Here is a 26,761-nt window from a genome sequence, read left to right as displayed (position 1 = left end):
ACAGTACTTGCAGAATTTCTATATGCCGCCATGGTCTATGGGCCCCACCATGACATATGTTTCTCATCCATTCCATTCATCCATTTTAACATGATTTTTTAAGGCTGGATACCGATATTGTGAGGGATATAGGTCTCTTGGTCGAACCACGCCAACTGTCGGCAATAGTGATTGGATATTCATCGTTAAAATCCACCTAAGGCCCGATCAAGCTGTATATTTCACATCCAAACTGTTAATTATGTTATACAGGCTCAGATGAAGAGAAAAAAGTCGCTGATTAATGATGATTCATAATCGTTGTGCATCCCAATCGTTCTTTAATGGTCGACCCTCGATCAACGCCACTTCTAGTAATGTGATCAATCGTACTATTTGTATATACATCGCTACCTCGCTACAGTGTCGCGAATACCGTGATGTGACATTTTTATATTGCAGTAAAATACGATACCTGAATCCAAACACGTTGTAGACGAATGGAAGGAAAATTGAAGCCGGTTACAGGTGGAGGCAGGTAACCAGTGAAGTTATTTGGGTGAGAGCATTCATTTAAGAGCTTGGCTTTCCTAAGACTTATCTATTTCACTTCTCTTATGAGAAAGCTGTGATTAATATTACTTCTATATATCCGTATTTTATAAACGAACATATACATTAATTACTGTGGACTATGACTTTATTTAAAAGAAGTACTTGTGCACTGACATCAGGACCTCTGAATGTCGTGTTTATGGGAGAAATTCCTACAGCACAAAATGTCTATTACAAGCTAGGTCACATCTGGACATCTTGATACACAAACAAGCTTGAGTGTTAGAGTGAATGTAGACGTTTTTTTATTTGGTGGGCCTCATATTACCGTCCTTTTCTAATTTCTCAAATATTATAAATAAAAACTAGAAAGAAAAATTCCAGCCCTGTTTTCCAGGGACAGATAAAAAATTCGTTTGAGATAGATGAATGGCAGAGATCATTCCAAGATTACACCAACCAAAGGCTAACATCCCTACGTGTCCTCAACCATTGCAATGATCGATGGCTTCGAGCAAATCACAGAAGGTTCAAGTCCAACGGATTGGACCATAATATACGGCCCACTGGCGAATAACTTCCAATCTACAACGTAGGTGTAACATCCAACCCTTCCAATACGTTGCCCCCACCATTATGACTTACCCTCATCCACTGATCAGGTAGGCCAAACCATAGAAAACCATATCCTGCCACTGATAAAGTACACAATATAAGTGCTGTCCACTCGATGAATGGAAGGGAGATTCTCACGAGGAGGACAACCTATTGGACGGATTAGATGCCTCACATGCATGAAAAGATTAGAAGATAACTAGAGTTGCACGATGACTTTGGTACAGCAGGTTGTATTGGGACACTCCATTATTCACACCAAATAAACGTAAACTTCAGTTAAGCTCAGGATCCCTGAACATGGGGGCCCACGATTCAATGATCTGAACCGTTGATCAATGGCTAGACAGAAGGAAAACCAAAACATTGCCACGTATGATTTCATTCCATATATAGTAATGAAAAAAGATAACCATATATCTACATCCGTACCTAAACGACTAATCTCTCTCTTATACAAAACACTACTAAAAAACGATTAAAAAAGAAAAGAGAGAGACTCCTACTCCGACTCGTTCACCTGAACTGAGTCAACTCATCCCAAAACACGAACTCGCTGGAGGTGGCTCGTTCAGATCGATCGACAAACCCCTCCTCACAAGCCCCACTCCCGGCTCAGGGCGCGCCACAGGCACCGGCTCGATTCGGGTCGGATCCGGCGACCCGACATCGCAGCACCGCATTTCCCTACGGACGCGATTGTGCAGTAGCTCGCTGAGTACAAACCCAGATGGGCCCCACCGGTCGGATGGAAGGTTGAGATCGAAGGATAGGGAGGTCGGAGATGGCGCCGGAGACGGGAAATTGGTCTTGGCTTTGGAGCCTCTGAGAGTTCGAGCCGCGCCATCGTAAGCCAGAGCCGCTTCCTCAGGCGTGTCGAAGGTGCCGAGCCAGACTCGAGTCTTCTTCCACGGGTCGCGTATCTCGGCCGCGTACCGACCCCATGGCCTCTTCCTCACCCCCCTGTAGTGATGTTCTTCGCGCGAGGATGCCATGAAAGGAGAAGCGCTAAGGAAGGAGGGAGGAGAGAAGGAAGGGTTGGTCTCTCTGCCGAGAGTGGAAAGAAAAAGTAATGGTAAAAGCGCGCTTATGTAATGGCCATGTACGAGCAGATGAATCATCATCCTGCGGCCAAGGATATGCATCTTTTACTCGGGTCAGTTTTCATATAAGTGGTCCACTGATTCTAGATTGTGTACTGTACACGTGGCACATGTATGTCCTTGTCTGAAATGGGATCCTGTGGAATTTTTGATCGGACTATCTTAAACCATGTCAACTTTCAAATGAACGGTGTCGATTATGGAATACTGGATCCGGTGGCCTCAATTTTTGAGTTGCAAATGTACGGTTGAGGAGAGCGGTCCATCTACAGTATGGCCCATTATTCTTGCATTCTTGCCATTGATTTGATGGTTCAGATGATCGATGGATCATGGCCCGAAAATCACGATAGATGGGTACGATAACTTCTTAACTGTACGGTGGGCCGAGGATTGCGGTGAATGTGGACCTTTTGTTTTGCTGGTTTTTGAAAATTTCAAGCACGTGTTGGCCAATTGAGAAGTGAGATTGAAGCAGTTAATCAGGTGGGCCATCAGATGATGGTTGGAAAAGAATACCTGTAGTCCACGTTCATGTACAGGTGTGGCTTCCGTGATGAGTAAGGAGGATGGACGTCTAGGATCTCGTTCACGTATGCCACGTGGGCACTTGTAGTGTGCTTCTTTTGGCACGTGTTGGATGAGTAAATCATAGATAGATGAGACCGAAGAACGACCATCTCTCCACGCCACACGTTGTTAGGTGACGTGTAATCGTGACCGTTCATCTAATTTAACGAGAGGAAAATTCTGATACTCTGTCATAGCGTGAAGGATGATGCGCAGGCACTAAAAAAATTACTAGAAATTGCACACGTGGCATACGAGTCATTCATCTGAACCGTTCAGGATTATGTTTGCCAGATTTCGTGAACAAATTTTGACTTTGGTTGACTATCAGCTTGGTGGGCATTATATTCCAAAAATAATATCCAAAAACCATTTCAGCAAACATGGTTACAGAAATCAAAGGCGAGGATTGTTCAGCCAATCTGATATTACGGACAGCAAGTTCAATCGACAATTTAGTCCGTTGAATTTTCAGTTATTACTTGCCACGTGTGATATTTCCAAGTGCCTGCGTATGAAGTACTCTTCACAACGGTGTCTTCAGGCAATGGTTAGGATTGTTAGATAACTGCCGTCACTGAAAACGGGCCATCGAAGATACGGCTCTCAAAATAGACAACCGAGATTGAAAGGTCACCTGACCATCAGTAATGTAGAGCGGTGGATCTAACCTCACTCTGATCCATCGTTCTCACGGTGGTGAAGTGGGGCCCACCACTGGTCTCCCGTAATTGTCGGCTGGTGTACCACACACCACCGATCTGTCTGGTGTGTATACGTGTTGTACGAAGCAGAGCGCTGACGCTCCTCGAACTCCGGGCTGTACGAGTTATATGGTCCCCACCGTTCATCCATTTTTTGAGATCATTTCAGATCATGAGGCTAAAAATGAGTGATATCCAAATCTCAAGTGGACCACATTAAAAATGGGAGTGGGAAAATGATTCTCATTGTTAAAACATTCGTGGGCCACCATAACGCTTATTTTCCATCCATTCTGTTCATTACGTCGCAAAGACATGGATGAGCAGGAAAACAAGCTTGTTTGGCCGGGTGGATTGGAAGGAATGGGAAGATAAATCACGGCATTGGCTGGCATGCCAAACAGACGTGAGATCCTGATACTGAGATATAGCATCATTATCATTACTTTTAAATCCCATCCCATCCACCCTACTCCTTACAATATTGCCCGGGATGTGTTTGGTTGGAGGGATTGAAAGAGATTGGAAGTTTAATCCTGGGATTGGCCAGGCGTGCCAAACAGACCCGGTGTAGCAATCCCATAGATCTTACACTAATCCACTGATGCACTATCATTACCTTGAAATTCATGTAATCAACTATAATACCATCCAATCCTATCCACTCTGCCTAACCAAATAGGGCCTTAGAAACGTATCGATACAAAACTTCCGTGACTCCAAAAGGGTTTCAATGGTAGACTTTCAATCCCTCACTCTGTTTTGAAGTGTGGTCCACTCAATCTTTGGATCTATGTTATTTTTTATTATTAAGACTTACAACAAGCTCGTAAAATGAACAGACAGTTTGGATGTAACACATACTTCATGGTAGGACCCACAAAACTTAGTGACGTCAGCACATCAGCCGGTGGTGTGGTACACCGGCCAATCCGCTTCCGTCGGATTGGAGAGTCATTTAAAAGCGCGTAGGCGGCCTCACGCAGAGCCGCCGCCTGATTTGACGTGTCTCAGGCTTTCATGTGATCAACCCGCGTACAATGACGTCAGCCCTACCTCAAGTACGGACTGACGTGCGAGCGGCGCCTGACCACCCCTCTGAAGATGATCCAGTGCAAGCTGTAGTACCTTGACAAGGTACATCCATCTCTCTCCGGAACACGTGTCACCATCATATATTGATCGGGTCCGCCCATACATAGGAACATCATTTAAATGGAAAAACCATAATTCCATCCCATCCATTAACTTTCCATAGTCAGTCCACTCCAAGTTTAAACTTCATCAATTTAATGAACGTTGTTCTATTAGATATTATTATCTAATACAAGTGTTTTTTGATACATAAACATTCACCATTCATTCCATGGACAGAAGATGAACGGACCAGATTTCTACATGTATCTTCCACGCGTCCTATGTAGAGATGTAGCAACCATATTACAATTCTCTCGGTTCCACGGTATCATCTTCATTATTTCTCCCTCAAATTTCCTCTGGGTGTCGTGTCGCCTAGTGAGTGGAGCGTAGCATAGCTAGCTTTGTTGCTGGTGCTGCTGCCTCCCTCTTTCCTGCGGCCCACACGTGGAACGCATCCCCGCCGTGTCGAGGCTCGGGGAACAGCTCAGTCTTCATGTAGCTTCTTCTCTACACGCGCGTGTGAGATTCAAAAAGGACCTCGATACTTGTGTGCGAGATACTGACCATCTACCTGCTGCGGCCCACCGTCAATACTAGGGGGTGAAGGTCCACTATCAGTGGGCCGGTGTTTGGATTAGAAATAATCAATCGCTGTGTAATTGTTGACGTGGCATATGGTTGACTTGAGCTTAACCGTCCAAACTGTAGGCCACTGATTTGATCCATTGACATTAAATCGACGGTTGATATTGAATCAGAGTTTATACACGTGACATGGATGCTAATCAGCCTCCGAAGACATTAGCTTCGTGTGGCCCACCTTAGCTACTCGTTCAAGGCATGCTCGCTGACGCCTGATGAATGAATTAGATTTCTCACACGCAGGACACGTGGGCGCCTGTACTGGCTGCTGCAGTGAACCTGTATTGGCTGCCTCCCTCTTCTTTTCCAGACGTTGAAAATACGAAGAAAGGACTGCAGACGCTCTTCTTCACGCGCGCCAAACACAAACTCACCATAAGAAGCAGAAGTCTACAAGATCTGGAACGTTCATGAGAGGTGGAGAGTCCTTCTAGTTCGTTCATAAAGTGTCCCAAACAGTAATAGAAATGGACAGCTAATAATTGTAACCAACGTTCTATATTTCATGTCCACCTGTAACTTAGATGATAATCAGATTCGTCTGATTATTTAAAATAAGATATATGCCACGTGGCTTACCCTTATCAACGTCTCGGATCCACTAGAAGACTCCACGTAAGCATGTTATCGCGTTTTCTTTTGGCGCTTGGTGATATGCGAGTTCCATTGTAGCAAGATAGTTGTTGAAGATGTACACTTGGCTTGGCTGGCTCAGAAGGAATCCTCTGCAGCATTTGCTGCAGGAAGGGAGTGCAACAAAAGTGAGGGCCCACCGTGATGTATGTGTGACCTCCGTCCATCGTTTCCAGCGTATCATGCTGGTTTGACCCAGAGAGTTTTTAATGGCTGGCATTCCAATCCGTAGCTATTCCCTTTGGTATGGCCCAGTTCAGTTCTGGATCGATCTGGTCTGTTGTATCCATCTTAGAATGATCTCGTCCAACTAATGGATGGAGGGGATGTGAGACACACATCACAGGGGATCCCACGGAGCTTTTTGCTGCACACGTTCCGTGCAGCAGCTGTGACAGAGGATTCTCCGTTCGGCTGATGTGATACGGTACGATACGTTCGATGTGCCGCTCGAGGACGCATGCTGACGCCAGCGTCTCAGATTCGAACGGGAGTGATTTCGGTCAGGTCGGGGTAACACTCAGTTCAGTAGGGCAGTGACCATAGGCCCACCTTGATTTATTTATTTCATATCTATGCCGTCCATCCTTTTTTCCAGATGATTTTTAAAAAAAGTCCTCAAAATGAAGCAGATATAAATTTCAGGTACCACACTACATGAGCAGAGTAGATAATGAATTTCCACCGTTAAAAACTTCCTTTGAGTTATAAAAGTTTTGAATAAGCTTCACTCGTGCGTGCACGTGTGCATGACCTCATCAAGAGGTTGGATGGAAAATAAAGATTACGGTGGACCCACGAAGTTTTTAATGGTGTACGGTCAATCATCCCTGTTTCTTGTGGTGCGGTCCACAGCGTGGATATACAACACGTACATGAAGGTGTGACCGACGGCCGCGTACTGAGAGAACTCGGTGTTAACCACGCTCTCGATTCGAACCGGAATCCTCTGCAATACATGCTATACGTAGTCGCGTACAACAATTGACATACTTGGGCCCACTTTGTGCGATGTGTGAAAAATCCACTCCGTACAATAGTTTCATCCCTAGATTTTATATAACTCTGCCAAAATTCATCTGGAACTAATACTTATACAAGCCACAACACAGGAAGCGGTTGAGAGGGGACTCCAAACCATAGGTTATATGTGAGGTCCACCATTGCCTGTATATTCCATCTAATCCTTGGGCCTCACCAGGATGAAGGTAACTCCGAAAATGGGCATGATCCGATACTCAGGCTAGCCACACCACGTGAGGTTAGATACTTAAGCATTATTTTACATTGTTTCCCTTTGTGCGGCCCACCAGAGCTTTGTACAGGGCTTATTTTTGGGATGTACGGTAAAAATGAAAAGGCCCATCTGATTCACAGAGTAGATACGATGGACCCCACATAATTCGGGTAAAATACCTGCCGCTTACAACTGGGTGTTGCAGATGATTCTAGTCCGCCAAACTCAAAGGGCCAATACACGAGCGCATGACACGTGATCATGCACGCTGGATAAAGGACGTTCAACATACACGCCCTCAGTGCACGCGCTCTTTTGGTAGACTCGTACCATGGTCTTGCACCATTCACAAAGGGTGGTCACACTTCAACCGTACTGATGGGATGGTTGCACGGCAAGCAGAACATCCAAATCACTTATATATTAGTCAACCGTTGGATGAAGCATGACCCAAGAATTTTAATGTCTGCACCATGGCTAATTTATTTTCAACCATTCATTTGATATTCGTTCATTGATTGAATTAATCAATGGCTAGAATTGTTTGTTGGTGTGATTTCAATGATGTGGGTCCCACTTTGGAGGGGACCTCACTTTGAAGATATGAGTCACTTAATATTTGTATTTATTAATATTTTTTAATGAGTTTCATTTTTAAAATTATCTGGCCTGTTTGATTTTCCAAATCCTCTGTATCGTAACTTGTAAGTAGGTAATTTTCCTCTTTGGTATGTTTGAAAAATCTGGTATGTTTGAAAAATCGTAATTCTTTTTGTCAAGAGAACTAGTCTAAACAAATTATCTTAAATTTGTGAGCCCCACCATGATGTATATAATATATCGGTGCCGTGCATTTATCTCACCAGAACATTTTAAGATATAAGACAAAAGAAAAAGGTAGATCCAACACTCAAGTGGCCTACATCAAAGGAAACAATGGCCATAAATAGTTTTTAATTATAGGTGTTCTATTTCCTTTTACCTATGGTGTGGTTTAGTTGAGCTTTGAATCTATGTCATTTTTAGCTCATGTCTTAAATTCAACTAGCATAAAGGATAAATGGTGTAGATAAGCTACATACATTACATTAGGCCCCGCATATATTTCACAGCATCCTCAATTTTAAGCTGTCTAATCCATCAAATCCAAGCATCGTATAGTTGGCATGAAAAATAGAAAGGGATCGTTTGCTTTTTCATTCACCAATGTAAATGGTTGTAAATTAGCAATGATTATTTAACCAATATCAATTAAATTGGTATTACAAAGGTTTCTAGTAAGTCCATCTGTATAGTAATCCACACCTTTGTAAGATCGTTATTGCACATTAAATACAATATTACTATTACTGCACAGCCCAATCATCTTTCGTAAAAAACCTAAAATAAAAAAAGAAGAAGAAAAGGCTTAACAATAATATAGATTATGGAAGAACATTACATGATTATATATATATAATATATATATATATATATATATATATATATATATATATATATATATATATATATATATATATATCATGATTAGGCCCACGAGAGAAGCCCATACGGTGGCTTTATGATTTTATATATATATATATATATGTTAGTTTTTAAAAAATAAATTAATGTTTTAATCCATTCAATTGGTGGTGGCTATTAATTTTGATGTTAAAGGATGAAATGGACGATGTCTAATACATCAGATAATCAAATGGCTAAAGACTTTTTTATTAGATGGATGCCACGTGATATAATCTTTATAGCTGCTTTAAAGTAGCTGCAAGGTTTTCAAGTTATACGTGTATCCTCATTTAAGACTCACTACTCAAAAGTAGTAGTCTCTTCTTCCCGTTAGTGTAATATGGTTTTCTCAATCTTACCTTTGGCATGAAAAATACATTCAAGTATAGTGTGAATACTCATCAATGAAAGCAATGTAGTACCTTGGGTATGTATATGAATTTACTAGACTTGGGCCACCAAACATCACTGTGGAAGGCTTCAAGTGCGTTAAGGGGGCTATGGTGGTTGGTGGACTGTGTGAAAGGATGTTGTTTCCTTCTTTTTTGGATAAATTCACATACCTCACGCATGTGATTCCCATCATATTTTATAACTAGTATTCCACTTACAAGTCTCATTCCTAACTTATCTTTTAGTATTTGAATGTTTAGTTGTCCAATCTCTTATGTCATAAATCAACAACTACAAATGATGATTTTCTAAAAAAAGAAGAAATTCTCCATCTAAGTGTAAATAAACAATCAAATTTCTTTCCTTGAGTAATAATCAATCCTTCCACCGTCCTCTGAATCTTTAATTAGATTTCCGTCTCTAAAACCTTTTCGCCTTAGTTTACAATTTGTACTCTATGCATGATAACTTTCTATAGCTTTGGAATATACATGACATTTAAGAAATGTTTACTTTTTTTTAGTAGAATTTTTTAAGGTGATGTTACTCTTAATTAGCTTCAGCTTTAAAGTGTTCTCGCCAATTATAACACCCAATGCATTTGCTACCGGCTTTTTATTGGTAAAAAGCTCTCTCGTGCATGTCGAATGTTTTATCCAATGACCTATATTTAGGGCTTATTTGACCTCTTTACTCTAATCTAATAAGAGCTTTTCAAATAAGAGTTATTCTAATAAGCTCTTTTTATTCTAGCTCTTGTTTTAAATAAGTTCATTTAATAAAATCAGGTTTTAGAAAAAAAAAAAAAAAAAAAACTCTTATATGAAATAAGTATATTTGGTAAAACATTTCAATAAAAACTTTTTCTAAGGGTAGTTGATGTCATTTTTAAAGATTACAATAACAATATTACATCAATGTCCACTACCCACCATGTGGAATCCACATTTGATGTGTCCATTGTGTGGGCCTGGCTCCACCTTTGAAGTGGGTTGCCTAACATGTGCGGCCCACTTTTGGTGTCACCATCCACGTGTGGGGTACACATTTTACGTGAATCATACATCATGTTGGGCCACTTTGGATATGGGTTGTCCATCATGCGAGACCTTGGATGTGGACTGTCCATTAGGTGGGGCCCACTTAATGTGGATTGTTAATCACGAGAGGCCACATTTTGATGTTAGCCATCCATCATTTATGGCCCACTCCATCCATTATGTGTGCCACCTTAATGTGGACCATTCATCATGTGGGCCTCCCTTAAATACGGATCGGTGATCATGTGGGCCCATCTTTGGCGTCAATCGTACCTCATGTCGGCCCACCGTTAATGTCCACCATCCATTATATGGGTCCCACCTTTGATGTGGATCATCCATCAAGTGGGGGCCACTTAAAGTGGATGGTCCATCATGCTGGGCCACACTTTGATGTGGGGCATCCATCATGTAGGGTTGACCTTTGATTTGACCTTACATTATGTGAGCCCACCTTGATGTGGACCATTCATCACGTGGAGCCCACCTTCAATATGGGTTACTCATCATGTGGGTCCACCTTAGAGAGATTGTAAAGAGGAGAAGAGGGTAAGGTGAGTATATATTAGTGTTAGGTCCCCAATCCAACACCAATCGAAAGAAGCTCAAGCCCATTGTATCTCCTCTAAGGGGGCGTTTGGCGTATGGTATTAGATGGGATAAGGTGGGATGAAATTGCATTTGGTCCCATGCCAATTCCACTCAATGTTTGGGAAGAATGGAAAAGCTTAGAATTAGATTAGATGAAATTGCATTGGGTCTCATGCCAATTCCACTCAATGTTAGCAAGTTGTGTAGGTCCCACCATGATGTGTGGGCTATATCCACACCGTCCACCCATTTTTCGAGATCATTTTAGAGCATGGGCTAAAAAAATAAGGCAAAAAAATCAGGTAGATCTAAAGCTCAAGTGGACCCCACCATAGAAAGCAGCGGAGATTGAATACCTACTGTTGAAAACTTCTTTGGAGCCACATAAGTTTTGGATCTGCCTCAGTTTTAAGCCCATGCAATAAAATGAGGTTACAAAATGGATGAACGGCTTAGACATAACACATGTGTTATTCTCAACAGTTTTAAATGATGATGAATATATTCATTCAATATACCACCGTATTACAAAAATAGTATGGAATTAAGCTTATCCCAGAGTAAAGGGGGACAATCCCTGCCCTAGGTAATAATTATGATTTTTTTGAATCCCATTCCACCTGATCCTTCCCAATACCATATGCCAAACATGCCCTAAAAGAAAAAGTGACCTCCGTGTCACTTATTTTTTAAGAGTGTTTTAACTAGTTTTTTAAAAATAAGCTCTAAAATTAGAACGTTATCAAATAATCTACTTTGAAAATAAAAGTTTATTAAACAAATAAGTTCTTATTGATAGATATGCCAAATGGCCCTTTATTGAGAGATCTCTTAACCACATTAGATCTATCACACACTCACCTACACCTGGTTGCGAAGGTCGCATCACATATGGAGCCTCTTTATTCTTCTTGCCGTAATCTTTTCCTTAATTGAATTATGTTACATTTCATACTTTTCATAATTATAATGTTGAACTTGATTTTGACTCATAAAGCTAGAAAAGTTGTCATGATCATTATTATTAGTCGATGGTGAGGATTATAAATAGTTTTGAAATTGTTGGTGACATTGGTAGAAATTTTATGAATACTTTTTTAATACATGATCTCAATTCAAAGATTGATTGCGTGTTTATGAAATTAACATATCATTACTTGCCTTCACCTTTTTAGATCTAGTCCAACCATCCAACTTCAACTTTTAAGAAGAGCATTTTACTGTACAAACGTACCCACCGCCTCCTTTATAGGTTGCTTAAACTTATTAATAGTCTCATAACATCAAACACACTTTATAGATTTTTTGAGATTGATCACTATTTAAAATTTATTTTTCATTATAATATTAATTCCTTTCATATGACTGCACGAGTTTGTTTTTTTTTTTTTGAGAAAACTCTTCCACGGTTGTTTCCTTGCTTGATGATCACAATTTTACTTCCCAAAGTGCATTCATTGCACCACTTGCTTGTTTGTGCATGGTGGTAAAAAGATCCCAAGTTTTTAATTTGTTAAATTCAATTCTCTATTATAAGAAAGAATCTCTCCATTCAATAGAAAGTTTGGGTCAAGTATAAATCTTTTATAGTGTTCTTATTCTAATTTGCAAGTCTTGGTTGGCCAATTACTAATTTGAGATTGTTATCGTCAACGATATCAACCTTGGTCCAAAAGTAGTTTGTAGTCATACTTTTCAAATTTCATAGTTCTTTGTCGTAAGAACTTTAGGAAGGTTTGCACTTAATGTTGACATGATTGAGATTACCAATGCCAGAAAAATTTTGCAATGGAAAAATCTAACACAAGTGAACGCTCAAAAAAACTTAAAGGAAAATCTCACTAAAGAGTGAAGATTGAGGAAAACTTAAAAGAAAATATCATTAATGAATTAAGTTGGAGAAAACCTTAAAAGAAATCCTCACCAATGAGTGAAGTTCGAGTACCTTGTAGAAAAGTAATTTAGTAAGGTGGGGGGGAGATGTCTCTTTAATCAATGCATAGAAGATGAATGATTGATGTATTAGAGGAGGAGGAGAAGGAAGGAGAGAGAGAGAGAGAGAGAGACTTAAACAAATTATGGTAATTTCAATCATACCACTTCAAATGCTTAGGCTATGTATAATAGTTACTATGTATCCTAAGTAGGTCTTGAGCCACCTTTATTATGACTTTATAAGACACCAATTGAATGGATTTCTTAGTTAAACAACTTTAACTTGCCAAGTAAAAAACATAGCAAACAATCAAACTAACTAAGAATAATGTTTAATAACTATAGTCAGTCGGGTTGGGCAGACTTGAAGACTCAATCAAATATTTATTTGAGTCGATTTGATATTTAAAAATAAATAAGGAATATTTATGATAATGATAAACATTTAAAACTTATAAAAATAGTTTAACTTGGCAAAATAAATAGATGCACAACAATTGGTGCATTAGGAACTTGGTTTTGTTAAAGGGTCATGATTTAGTCAACCGATTCACTAGAACTTAAGGTGCTTAGTGATTCGGTTGCATCTCTTAATTCAATCACATCCTATTAATTAGAAAAAAATGTTATGAATATTTGAAAATTCTAATGTGTTTACCACATTCAAAGTGTAGAAGGCAATGGTTGAGAAACAGATATGGTAGAAACTGAAAGTCTTAAGGACAAATAATGATAGCAAATTTACTTCAAATGAATTTAACTAGTTTTAGAAAGATGAAGGGATTGTGAAGCACAATATAATGAGACACATACCAGAGCAGAACACTATGGCAGAACGGACGAATTGGATTCTCTTGGAGAGAGCCCAAAGTATGTTGAGCAATGCTTCATTGGACAATGAATTATGGACTAAGGCCGCTGATATAGCTTGTTATCTTGTGAATCAGTCCCTGTCTGCTGTGATAGACTATGAAAATTCAGATGATGTGTGGAGTGGTTATAATGTACACTACTCACAATTGCACGTATTTGGTTATAATGTTTACTTTCATGTACTGTCATCTAAAAGAGATAAGATAGATCAAAGGGCGGAGAAGTGTACTTTTGTGGGCTATATTGATGGTGTGAATGAATATATGCTGTATGATCAGGTCATATGGAAGATCATGATTACCTGTGACATCAGGTTCGATGAAGATTTCTTGTTTTGAAAGGACGAATACAAGTAACTAGAGAAATCGACGACTATTAAGGTTGAGATTGAAAAAGTTAATGCATGGGTAAAGCCTGAGCTGCACACATAGGTACATGTGTAGGTGGAGCATTCACCTTTCAAAAGAAATCCGCTAAGAGATCACTGATTATTGGTAAGATACAGAGAGAGGACTCGAATGTTACATTCGCTCTCATTGTAAATGAGGGGGATCCGTTTACCTTCTAAGAAACATTAGACAACATTAATGTTGAGAAGCTAATGGTGGAGTTGGTGGAGCTTCTAGTTGGGCGTAAAATGATCGTATATAACTGAAATTATAATAAGAAGCAGAATAGGTACAAGGCAAGACTGGTGGTGAAGGACTATATTTAGAAAGAAGGCACTAACGTTAATGAGATATTCACGTTAATTGTCAAGTAGGTATCTATTATATTTTTGTTGGAATTGTTTGCCTAATGCAACCTAAAATTGAAGCAAATGAATATGAAGATCGCTTTCCTATACGGGGTGTTGGAAGAGTAGATTTAGATGAAGCAATTAGAAAGGTCTGAAGTAAATGGGTAAAAAAAATAAAGTTTTCAGGTTGAAAAGGTTGTTGTATGACCTGCAACAGTTGCACAGACAGTGGTACAAAAAGTTTAATACTTTCATGGTGAATTAGTGTTTAGTAGGAGTGAATATGATCACAGTGTCTATTTTAAGCAATGAGTGATGAGAAGTTCATCTTACTAGTATTATATATTGATGGCATACTTATCAACAGCCATAGCATGTCTGAGATCGATATATTTAAGACTCAACTATCATGGACATTTAAAATGAAAGATCTGAGGGTCACAAATAAGGTTTTCGGCATAGACATACACTGAGATAAGGAGGGGAGTAGATTACAGTTGTCTCAAGCTGAATACCTTGAGAAGGTATTCGTGAAGTTTGAGATGGACAAGGCTAACGCACACCCCATGCTTCTCACTTCAAGCTTTCTTCAGAACAATCCACTACTACAGATGAAGAAAAGCAGGTTATGTCTCGTGTACCTCTTATTCAAGTGCAGTTGGCAATTTGATGTATAATACGGTCTCTACGAGATCAGATATTTCACATGCAGTCGGTGTTATGAGCGGATATATATATATATATATATATATATATATATATATATATGTATATATATATATATCAAACCCCAGTAAGAAACATTGGGAGACAGTGAAATGGATACTTTATTATCTATGGGGTACAACGAACTATGTATTGATATTTGAAAAATTAGAAGGAAAATAAGTAAATTATGTGGATTCGAATTACTTAATAAATGTAGACAACAGAAGGTCGACTTTCAGTTACTCATTTGTATTAGCAGGTGGAGCAATTACTTGGATGTCAAAGCTTTAGCATGCAGTTGGTCTTTCCACAACCGAAGCTAAGTATTGGCAGTAACAGAAGCTTTCAAATAAGGTATTTGGTTGAAAGGAATGATAAATCATCTTGGACTTCAATAGAAAGCTGTGCTGGTCAATTTTGACAGTGAAAGGGCGATCAATCTGACAAGCGTCAATCTGACGAACGTGCTTATGAAGGTGGTTCTTGTAGAGAAGTTCAAGTTCTGTGCGACATTGTTAGGCTTGTTGAAAGTTTAATAAAGATGGAGTGTGCACGAAAAGCTACGTCGATGGTGAGGCTATGATGGAGGCTATATTCCCTGATCATTGCAGCTGGGGTGGAGATTGTTGTTAGATATCTTCAATCTGATAGTTTTTTAGTTTGTCGATGTTATTGACAGACTGCTCAATCATATCAAGAAAATTGTGATTTTCTCCCCATGCTCATTGAACAGTTTTTAAGGCATTCTTCAATCCAATCGACATGCCTCAATGGTTATTGATCTCATCGATAGAATTGTACAATTTTACGTAACTAATACTTATGCAAGCCACAACATAGGAAACGGTTGAGAGGGGACTCCAAACCATAGGTTATATGCGAGGCCCACCATTGCGTGTATATTCCATCTAATCCTTGGGCCTCACCAGGATGAACGTAACTCCGAAAATGGGCGTGATCCGATACTCAGGCTAGCCACACCACGTGAAGTTAGAAATTTAAGCGTTATTTTGCATTGTTTCCCTTTGTGTGGGCCACGAGAGCTTTGTACCGGGTTTATTTTTGGGATGTACGGTAAAAATGAAAAGGTCCACCTGATTCAAAGAGTAGATACGATGGACCCCACATAATTCGGGTAAAATACCTGCCGCTTACAACTGGGTGTTGCAGATGATTCTAGTCCGCCAAACTCAAAGGGCCAATACACGAGCGCATGACACGTGATCATGCACGCTGGATAAAGGACGTTCAACATACACGCCCTCAGTGCACGCGCTCTTTTGGTAGACTCGTACCATGGTCTTGCACCATTCACAAAGGGTGGTCACACTTCAACCGTACTGATGGGTTGGTTGCACGGCAAGCAGAACATCCAAATCACTTATATATTAGTCAACCGTTGGATGAAGCATGACCCAAGAATTTTAATGTCTGCACCATGGCTAATTTATTTTCAACCATTCATTTGATATTCGTTCATTGATTGAATTAATCAATGGCTAGAATTGTTTGTTGGTGTGATTTCAATGATGTGGGTCCCACTTTGGAAGGGACCTCACTTTGAAGATATGAGTCACCTAATATTTGTATTTATTATTATTTTTTAATGAGTTTCATTTTTAAAATTATCTAGCCTGTTTGATTTTCCAAATCCTCTGTATCGTAACTTGTAAGTAGGTAATTTTCCTCTTTGGTATGTTTGAAAAATCTGGTATGTTTGAAAAATCGTAATTCTTTTTGTCAAGAGAACTAGTCTAAACAAATTATCTTAAATTTGTGAGCCCCACCATGATGCATATAATATATCGGTGCCGTGCATTTATCTCACCAGAACATTTTAAGATATAAGACAAAAGAAAAAGGTAGATCCAACACTCAAGTGGCCTACATCAAAGGAAACAATGGCCATAAATAGTTTTTAATTGTAGGTGTTCTATTTCCTTTTACCTGTGGTGTGGTCCAGTTGAGCTTTGAATCTACGTCATTTTTAGCTCATGTCTTAAATTCAACTAGCATAATGGATGAATGGTGTAGATAAGCCACATACATTACATTAGGCCCCACATATATTTCACAGCATCCTCAATTTTAGGCCGTCTAATCCATCAAATCCAAGCATCGTATAGTTGGCATGAAAAATAGAAAGGGATCGTTTGCTTTTTCATTCACCAATGTAAATGGTTGTAAATTAGCAATGATTATTTAACCAATATCAGTTAAATTGGTATTACAAAGGTTTCTAGCAAGTCCATCTGTATAGTAATCCACACCTTTGTAAGATCGTTGTTGCACATTAAATACAATATTACTATTACTGCACAGCCCAATCATCTTTCGTAAAAAACCTAAAATAAAAAAAGAAGAAAAAAAAGCTTAACAATAATATAGATTATGGAAGAACATTACATGATTATACATATATATATATATATATATATATATATATATATATATATATATATATATATGTTAAAATTAAGTTTTTAAAAAATAAATTAATGTTTTAATCCATTCAATTGGTGGTGGCTATTAATTTTGATGTTAAAGGATGAAATGGACGATGTCTAATACATCAGATAATCAAATGGCTAAAGACTTTTCTATTAGATGGATGCCACGTGATATAATCTTTATAGCTGCTTTAAAGTAGCTGCAAGGTTTTCAAGTTATACAATGGTGTATCCTCATTTAAGACTTGTTGATGCAATTATCTGGTTCGTCCTCCTGGACCCTTGTATGCCTGCACAGAAAGAAAACAAAGGAGACCCTGGCTCGAGCAGGGGACCCTCCGATGCCAAAGTCAGGCCTGGACTCGGGGTCTCAAAATATTAAAAGATTTTTAGGAGGAATTTCTTTCGTACCTCTCAAGGTGAGGGCTCCCCCTTCTTTTATAGCTGCTGGGGCATTTAATCGTACGAGGATTCTCTTCCTGGTATTGTGCGCGGGATCTTCTCCTGGGATCACGGAAACAGGATCGTGTCCGTCTCGTGCCTTCATCCGATCCCGTGAGCTTCGGGATCGGGAATCTTATCCCAAGACATCCGGAGTGCGGCTTCATCTTGTGACGGTCGATCCGATAAAGAGGTCCGCCCGAAGCATGCCCGAGACACTGACGACTCGTCAGGGCCGACTCAACCTTTGCCTCGGTCTAGCGAATAATTTCTCGGATTTGACACATCCTTTGGTGACCCGAGGCATTAAGTCCGAGTCTGCGGACTTGTATGTTTTGTCCCCAACAAGACTCACTACTCAAAAGTAGTAGTCTCTTCTTCCCGTTAGTGTAATATGGTTTTCTCAATCCTACCTTTGGCGTGAAAAATACATTCAAGTATAGTGTGAATACTCATCAATGAAAGCAATGTAGTACCTTGGGTATGTATATGAATTTACTAGACTTGGGCCACCAAACATCACTGTGGAAGGCTTCAAGTGCGTTAAGGGGGGCTATGGTGGTGGGTGGACTGTGTGAAAGGATGTTGTTTCCTTCTTTTTTGGATAAATTCACATACCTCACGCATGTGATTCCCATCATATTTTATAACTAGTATTCCACTTACAAGTCTCATTCCTAACTTATCTTTTAGTATTTGAATGTTATAGTTGTCCAATCTCTTATGTCATAAATCAACAACTACAAATGATGATTTTCTAAAAAAAGAAGAAATTCTCCATCTAAGTGTAAATAAACAATCAAATTTCTTTCCTTGAGTAATAATCAATCCTTCCACCGTCCTCTGAATCTTTAATTAGATTTCCGTCTCTAAAACCTTTTCGCCTTAGTTTACAATTTGTACTCTATGCATGATAACTTTCTATAGCTTTGGAATATACATGACATTTAAGAAATGTTTACTTTTTTTTAGTAGAATTTTATAAGGTGATGTTACTCTTAATTAGCTTCAGCTTTAAAGGAAGTGATCTCGCCAATTATAACACCCAATGCATTTGCTACCAGCTTTTTATTGGTAAAAAGCTCTCTCGTGCATGTCGAATGTTTTATCCAATGACCTATATTTAGGGCTTATTTGACCTCTTTACTCTAATCTAATAAGAGCTTTTTAAATAAGAGTTATTCTAATAAGCTCTTTTTATTCTAGCTCTTGTTTTAAATAAGTTCATTTAGTAAAATCAGGTTTTAGAAAAAAAAAAAAAAACTCTTATATGAAATAAGTATATTTGGTAAAACATTTCAATAAAAACTTTTTCTAAGGGTAGTTGATGTCATTTTTAAAGATTACAATAACAATATTACATCAATGTCCACTACCCACCATGTGGAATCCACATTTGATGTGTCCATTGTGTGGGCCTGGCTCCACCTTTGAAGTGGGTTGCCTAACATGTGCGGCCCACTTTTGGTGTCACCGTCCACGTGTGGGGCACACATTTTACGTGAATCATACATCATGTTGGGCCACTTTGGATATGGGTTGTCCATCATGCGAGACCTTGGATGTGGACTGTCCATTAGGTGGGGCCCACTTAATGTGGATTGTTAATCACGAGAGGCCACATTTTGATGTTAGCCATCCATCATCTATGGCCCACTCCATCCATTATGTGTGCCACCTTAATGTGGAACATTCATCATGTGGGCCTCCCTTCAATATGGATCGGTGATCATGTGGGCCCATCTTTGGCGTCAACCGTACCTCATGTCGGCCCACCTTTAATGTCCACCATCCATTATATGGGTCCCACCTTTGATGTGGATCATCCATCAAGTGGGGGCCACTTAAAGTGGATGGTCCATCATGCTGGGCCACACTTTGATGTGGGGCATCCATCATGTAGGGTTGACCTTTGATTTGACCTTACATTATGTGAGCCCACCTTGATGTGGACCATTCATCACGTGGAGCCCACCTTCAATATGGGTTACTCATCATGTGGGTCCACCTTAGAGAGATTGTAAAGAGGAGAAGAGGGTAAGGTGAGAATTACTTAATAAGTTTAAATGCAAACTTATTAAAAGATTAACAAAAAATACTTACCCTCGTAAGCTAAATAAGCTCTAAGGGCGCGTTTGGCGCATGGTAATAGATGGGATTAGGTGGGATGGAATTGCATTTGGTCCCATGCCAATTCCACTCAATGTTTGGGTAGATTGGAAGAGCTTGGAATTAGATCAGATGGAATTGCATCGGGTCCCGTGCCAATTCCACTCAATATTAGCAAGTTCTGTAGGTCCCACCATGATGTGTGGGCTATATCCACACCGTCCACCCATTTTTCGAGATCATTTTAGAGCATGAGCCAAAAAATCAGGTAGATCTAAAGCTCAAGTGGACCCATAATTTTTGGATCTGCCTCATTTTTAGGCCCATGCCATAAAATGAGGTTACAAAATAGATGAATGGCTTGGACGTAACACATATGTATTATTCTCAATAGTTTCAAATGATGGTGGGTATATTCATTCAATGTACCACCGTATTACAAACATAGCATGAAATTAAGCTTATCCCATGGTAATAGGGGGACAATCTCTGCCATAGGTAATAATTATGTTTTTTGAATCCCATCCCACCTAATCCTTCCCAATACCATGCGCCAAACACGCCCTAAAAGAAAAAGTGACCTCCGTGTCACTTATTTTTTAAGAGTGTTTTAACTAGTTTTTTAAAAATAAGCTCTAAAATTAGAACGTTATCAAATAATCTACTTTGAAAATAAAAGTTTATTAAACAAATAAGTTCTTATTGATAGATATGCCAAATGGCCCTTTATTGAGAGATCTCTTAACCACATTAGATCTATCACACACTCACCTACACCTGGTTGCGAAGGTCGCATCACATATGGAGCCTCTTTATTCTTCTTGCCGTAATCTTTTCCTTAATTGAATTATGTTACATTTCATACTTTTCATAATTATAATGTTGAACTTGATTTTGACTCATAAAGCTAGAAAAGTTGTCATGATCATTATTATTAGTCGATGGTGAGGATTATAAATAGTTTTGAAATTGTTGGTGACATTGGTAGAAATTTTATGAATACTTTTTTAATACATGATCTCAATTCAAAGATTGATTGCGTGTTTATGAAATTAATATATCATTACTTGCCTTCACCTTTTTAGATCTAGTCCAACCATCCAACTTCAACTTTTAAGAAGAGCATTTTACTGTACAAACGTACCCACCGCCTCCTTTATAGGTTGCTTAAACTTATTAATAGTCTCATAACATCAAATACACTTTATAGATTTTTTGAGATTGATCACTATTTAAAATTTATTTTTCATTATAATATTAATTCCCTTCATATGACTGCACGAGTTTTTTTTTTTTTTTGAGAAAACTCTTCCACGGTTGTTTCCTTGCTTGATGATCACAATTTTACTTCCCAAAGTGCATTCATTGCACCACTTGCTTGTTTGTGCATGGTGGTAAAAAGATCCCAAGTTTTTAATTTGTTAAATTCAATTCTCTATTATAAGAAAGAATCTCTCCATTCAGTAGAAAGTTTGGGTCAAGTATAAATCTTTTATAGTGTTCTTATTCTAATTTGCAAGTCTCAGTTGGCCAATTACTAATTTGAGATTGTTATCGTCAACGATATCAACCTTGGTCCAAAAGTAGTCTGTAGTCATACTTTTCAAATTTCATAGTTCTTTGTCGTAAGAACTTTAGGAAGGTTTGTACTTAATGTTGACATGATTGAGATTACCAATGCCAGAAAAATTTTGCAATGGAAAAATCTAACACAAGTGAACGCTCAAAAAAACTTGAAGGAAAATCTCATTAAGGAGTGAAGATTGAGGAAAACTTAAAAGAAAATATCATTAATGAATTAAGTTGGAGAAAACCTTAAAAGAAATCCTCACTAATGAGTGAAGTTCGAGTACCTTGTAGAAAAGTAATTTAGTAAGGTGGGGGGGAGATGTCTCTTTAATCAATGCATAGAAGATGAATGATTGATGTATTAGAGGAGGAGGAGAAGGAAGGAGAGAGAGAGAGAGAGAGAGAGAGAGAGAGAGAGAGAGAGAGAGAGAGAGAGAGAGAGAGAGAGAGACTTAAACAAATTATGGTAATTTCAATCATACCACTTCAAATGCTTAGGCTATGTATAATAGTTACTATGTATCCTAAGTAGGTCCTGAGCCACCTTTATTATGACTTTATAAGACACCAATTGAATGGATTTCTTAGTTAAACAACTTTAACTTGCCAAGTAAAAAACATAGCAAACAATCAAACTAACTAAGAATAATGTTTAATAACTATAGTCAGTCGGGTTGGGCAGACTTGAAGACTCAATCAAATATTTATTTGAGTCGATTTGATATTTAAAAATAAATAAGGAATATTTATGATAATGATAAACATTTAAAACTTATAAAAATAGTTTAACTTGGCAAAATAAATAGATGCACAACAATTGGTGCATTAGGAACTTGGTTTTGTTAAAGGGTCATGATTTAGTCAACCGATTCACTAGAACTTAAGGTGCTTAGTGATTCGGTTGCATCTCTTAATTCAATCACATCCTATTAATTAGAAAAAAAATGTTATGAATATTTGAAAATTCTAATATGTTCACCACATTCAAAGTGTAGAAGGCAATGGTTGAGAAACAGATATGGTAGAAACTGAAAGTCTTAAGGACAAATAATGATAGCAAATTCACTTCAAATGAATTTAAATAGTTTTAGAAAGATGAAGGGACTGTGAAGCACAATGTAATGAGACACATACCAAAGCAGAATACTATGGCAGAACGGACGAATTGGATTCTCTTGGAGAGAGCCCAAAGTATGTTAAGCAATGCTTCATTGGACAATGAATTATGGATTAAGGTCGCTGATATAGCTTGTTATCTTGTGAATCAGTCCCTGTCTGCTGTGATAGACTATGAAATTCCAGATAATGTGTGGAGTGGTCATAATGTACACTACTCACAATTGCACGTATTTGGTTATAATGCTTACTCTCATGTACTGTCATCTAAAAGAGATAAGATAGATCAAAGGGCGGAGAAGTGTACTTTTGTGGGCTATGTTGATGGTGTGAATGAATATATGCTGTATGATCAGGTCATATGGAAGATCATGATTACTTGTGACATCAGGTTCGATAAAGATTTCTTGTTTTGAAAGGACGAATACAAGTAACTAGAGAAATCGACGACTATTAAGGTTGAGATTGAAAAAGTTAATGCATGGGTAAAGCTTGAGCTGCACACATAGGTACATGTGTAGGTGGAGCATTCACCTCTCAAAAGAAATCCGCTAAGAGATCACTGATTATTGGTAAGATACAGAGAGAGGACTCGAATGTTACATTCTGTTCACTCCCCAAGTGTAGGGTTGTGATGTAGTAATAAACTCGGTAAGACCGAGGTCGAATCCACAGGGACTGATACCTGTACGTTATTTGAAACCAAGTAGAATTAGAACTAGACTAACATGCGATTTAAACAAAATAGAATTTAAGAAATAATTGTGGAATAATTATCTAAAACTTTAAGGAATTCAGAGGAAGGAAACTAGGGATTCAGAGGATCCACTTGTAGAGATCAGGGAGATCTTATGCCTGCATCAAGGATTTAAACTGAACTTACTTGATCTGGTTTTCAAGAGATGAAAGGTATATGAATTAGAATGGATTCCATCATCCTACCATGTCCAGGAGACAAAGTAAATAACGAGATTAAACTAATTGCCAACCAATCGAAAGTACATGAAAGTTAGGAAGAGTACTATCATCCAACCATGCCCAGGAGACGATGGTGAACAACAGGGCCTCCTGACGTCATAAACATCAAAAGAGAAAAAGAGATATTCAAAGCCATTGCAAACCCACTGTAATTTCAGTTACAACAGACCATTAAAGACTGAGTAAATATTCTTTTAATAATCAACTCAAAACCAAGTTCAGTTCATGAAAAGCAGGAAATAGTGTCTCCCATCTAGCTACAGGCTTCACCTCTTAGCCCTAGCTAAGAGGTTTAGCCGAGCATGATATGGGCTAAATTCCAATTAAAAAGAAGAAGAAGAAAAAAAAACATTAAAGGAAAGAAATAAAATAAAAGAAAAAGAAAAAGGAAAACCTCTTTCTTCCTATCTCCTCAGCCTTTTCTCCTTCTGTTTTCTCCAACCACGTCTAGCAGGAATCCCACCTGCTGCTTCTGTGCTCTCTCTCTCCAGCCGTGGATAGCAGAAACTATCCTCCTTCCTCCACACGTCCCTAAAACGAGCGCTGATCTCCTCCAAAGAACACGGTCCCTGCTCTCTTGCTCTCTCCGTTCTTCCTTGAATCCTAACCGTAGCTCCCTGTCTTCTTCCTCCGTTTCTCTTCCTTCGTCAAAGCCCAAAAACGAGAGACCTTCCACTGCCTCCAACTCCCTGTTTTAAAAGGGCTTTGCTGACGGTGAAACGTCCTCCGCAAGTCTGTTTACGCAAAGCCTCCTGCGGAACCTTTGTTTACGCAGGGATTTAGACGATGCATTCCACCCTTGCTGATCTTGCTGATCGGTGAAAGATCTTCTAGGGTTTGGTCTAGTTCCTCATCCCTACAAGATGGACGATGCAGATCTTCAATCACCTTGAAGATAGGAGCCCACAACCATCTGTAACGTGGATCGTGCAACGGAGTCCGCGGACGGTGCGGTGCGGATTGATTTCCGTCCGGTTAACATAGATCAAGAAAACGAGCATTGACCGGTCAGTTTTTGACCCTGATCAAGAGGGGTGGACCGGATCATCCGAAAAGATTGTTTACGTGGCCCACCAGGATCGTCCGCAGATCTGGTCGCGAAGCAGAGACGTCATAAGGCTTCTTGCGCCGTGGCTGATGGGCATTGATCGACCATATATGAGAAATCCACACCGTCCATTGCACTTTCCTCGAAAAACCGTTCGGATCTAGTCGGTTTTGGATTGACGCTGAAGCGGCCCACCTGATTTTCCATATTGCCGTTCAACCTGCGTTTGAACGGTATTTTCCTGTGTATGCGAGCATAGGTTTTGAAAACCCTCATGTGTACGGTCGATTTTACCTTCTGAAACAAATGGACGGCCCGGATTAGAGAGATCTGCGATGATGGTGGCCCACCTGACTTCAACCGCAACTCTCTGTTGCAAACAGCGGACGGCTTTGCCGTTTTTGAGTTGTAATCGGCCAACGCCTTGTTGACCGTCTTCAACTTCTCGGTGCACAGCGAGCTGTCCGATACGTGGTGTACACGCACTGCTGCATAGGGTCCACTTTGATATATTCATGAAATCCGTTCCGTCCATCCATTCTGTCATATCATTTAAACCATCCAGGCCAAGTTTGAAGCATACCCAGATATCAGGCGGGCCCCACATAACGATTAAAGGGGCTGATCTGTCCGTTGGGCCACTTCTAGAGGGATACAATGGATGAAATTTTACGTGTACGGTTCATTTACGGTCCTCAGGCCATGTATGGAGTTTTGAACTGATCAGATGGTGGGTACCCTATGATCTTGCATTCTAGACATTTTTCAGGCCACTTGAGCTTCAGTTTCTCAATTTTCTCAGATCCCTGGCGTGCAAATCTGTCGATCTTGGTTCTTCGGAGTGTGTCCCTTGCTTTGGTGTCATTAGAGCGTTAAATCCAGGCTTTTAGTACCCTTTTCCAATCCAGACTCGTAGATACACTCTGCATCACAAACATGATTAAATCAGCCATTAAACGGAATTATGCTTGTAGATCCAAGTAATAATTGGGGTCTAATATGCAATATTTGACCCTCAACACAACCCCCAACCAGCATTTTGCTAGTCCCGAGCAAAATATGCGAAAAGTAAGTTGAGAATTACAGAACAATTTCTAAAAAAACTCGAGTGATTTTTGCAGAATAATCTAGATATGAGAATTCTCAGATTCATGAATGTTGGCATTACTTTCTCTTGAAATCAAGTTCACAGTAAACTTCATAATCAAGCTCAAATATTAATCCATTAATTTGAACGATTTTAAATGTTGAGTTCCATGAGTGTATAGTCCAATCTCGACTTGTCAACATTAAGATTCACCTTGATATTTAAGGATATCATTGGTAACAAATAAGAGAAATCACGATAACCCAACTTGGCTTACACCTATTTTTTTTTATTCTTTTAATTTTTGACTCTTTTTTTTTTTTTTTCATTAGGAGTAACGCCAAGAAGTTAGGAGTAACGCCAAGAAGAGGGATCAAATCCTCACCTACAGGGAGCAAACCTAAGATAAAGACTGTACACCCATCTTTTTCACATATCATTCATGGGGAATCGAGTCCTCACCTATAGGGAGCAAACCTATGGTAAAGACTGTTCGCCCAATCCTTTTAATTTTCTCAGGCCAGTTCTGTTCATGCTTAGTGATTACCACGTTAATCTTTCAATATCAGACTGAAACCTTAACATGCAAGCGAGATGTGTCTTGCGAATTCATGACTCAATCAATATTTACAAATTCTAAAAATGGATTAACAATTCAAACTTAGCTGTGAAATTTAATAGATAACTGAATCCAAGAGTCATGAAGTACCAACATCACGCATTTTGAAATTCTAAGTACCCTAGATGGCCATCAAAATCACTTTGAATTCATCAGAAATTCTGAAAAATTAAAAATTTTCACAACTTTTGCTCAGGACCAAGAAAACACTGATTAGGAAACCTAATCTCCCACCCCCAACCAAAAATCTACATTGTCCCCAATGTAAAAAAGAAATAGACATGCAATGCACCTGAGACAACGGAAAAATAGGAGTGATGGAAAGATATTACCTGGACGAAAGAATCAAGAGGCTTTCCAAAAATATCTACGTAAGAGCGG

The 26,761-nt window shown here is 39.0% G+C and overlaps 1 protein-coding gene across 1 annotated transcript; it reads right to left on the bottom strand.

Moving 5' to 3' along the window:
- Window positions 1-1,502: 1,502 nt before the first annotated feature.
- On the bottom strand, window positions 1,503-2,217 carry LOC131241185 (ethylene-responsive transcription factor 12-like). The gene has a single exon (XM_058239902.1). It carries the CDS (start codon window positions 2,142-2,144, stop codon window positions 1,680-1,682), a length of 465 nt encoding a protein of 154 aa, XP_058095885.1. The 5' UTR covers window positions 2,145-2,217; the 3' UTR covers window positions 1,503-1,679.
- Between the last annotated feature and the right edge of the window lie 24,544 nt (window positions 2,218-26,761).

This window comes from Magnolia sinica, chromosome 1 (genome assembly GCF_029962835.1).
Source record: "Magnolia sinica isolate HGM2019 chromosome 1, MsV1, whole genome shotgun sequence".
Lineage (NCBI taxonomy): Eukaryota > Viridiplantae > Streptophyta > Magnoliopsida > Magnoliales > Magnoliaceae > Magnolia > Magnolia sinica.
This window is presented reverse-complemented; position numbering and strand designations above follow the sequence as displayed.

What these genes read in the sequence shown, in the direction of transcription:
- LOC131241185 (XM_058239902.1), bottom strand. Translation starts at nt 2,144, where the DNA reads ATGGCATCCTCGCGCGAAGAACATCACTACAGGGGGGTGAGGAAGAGG.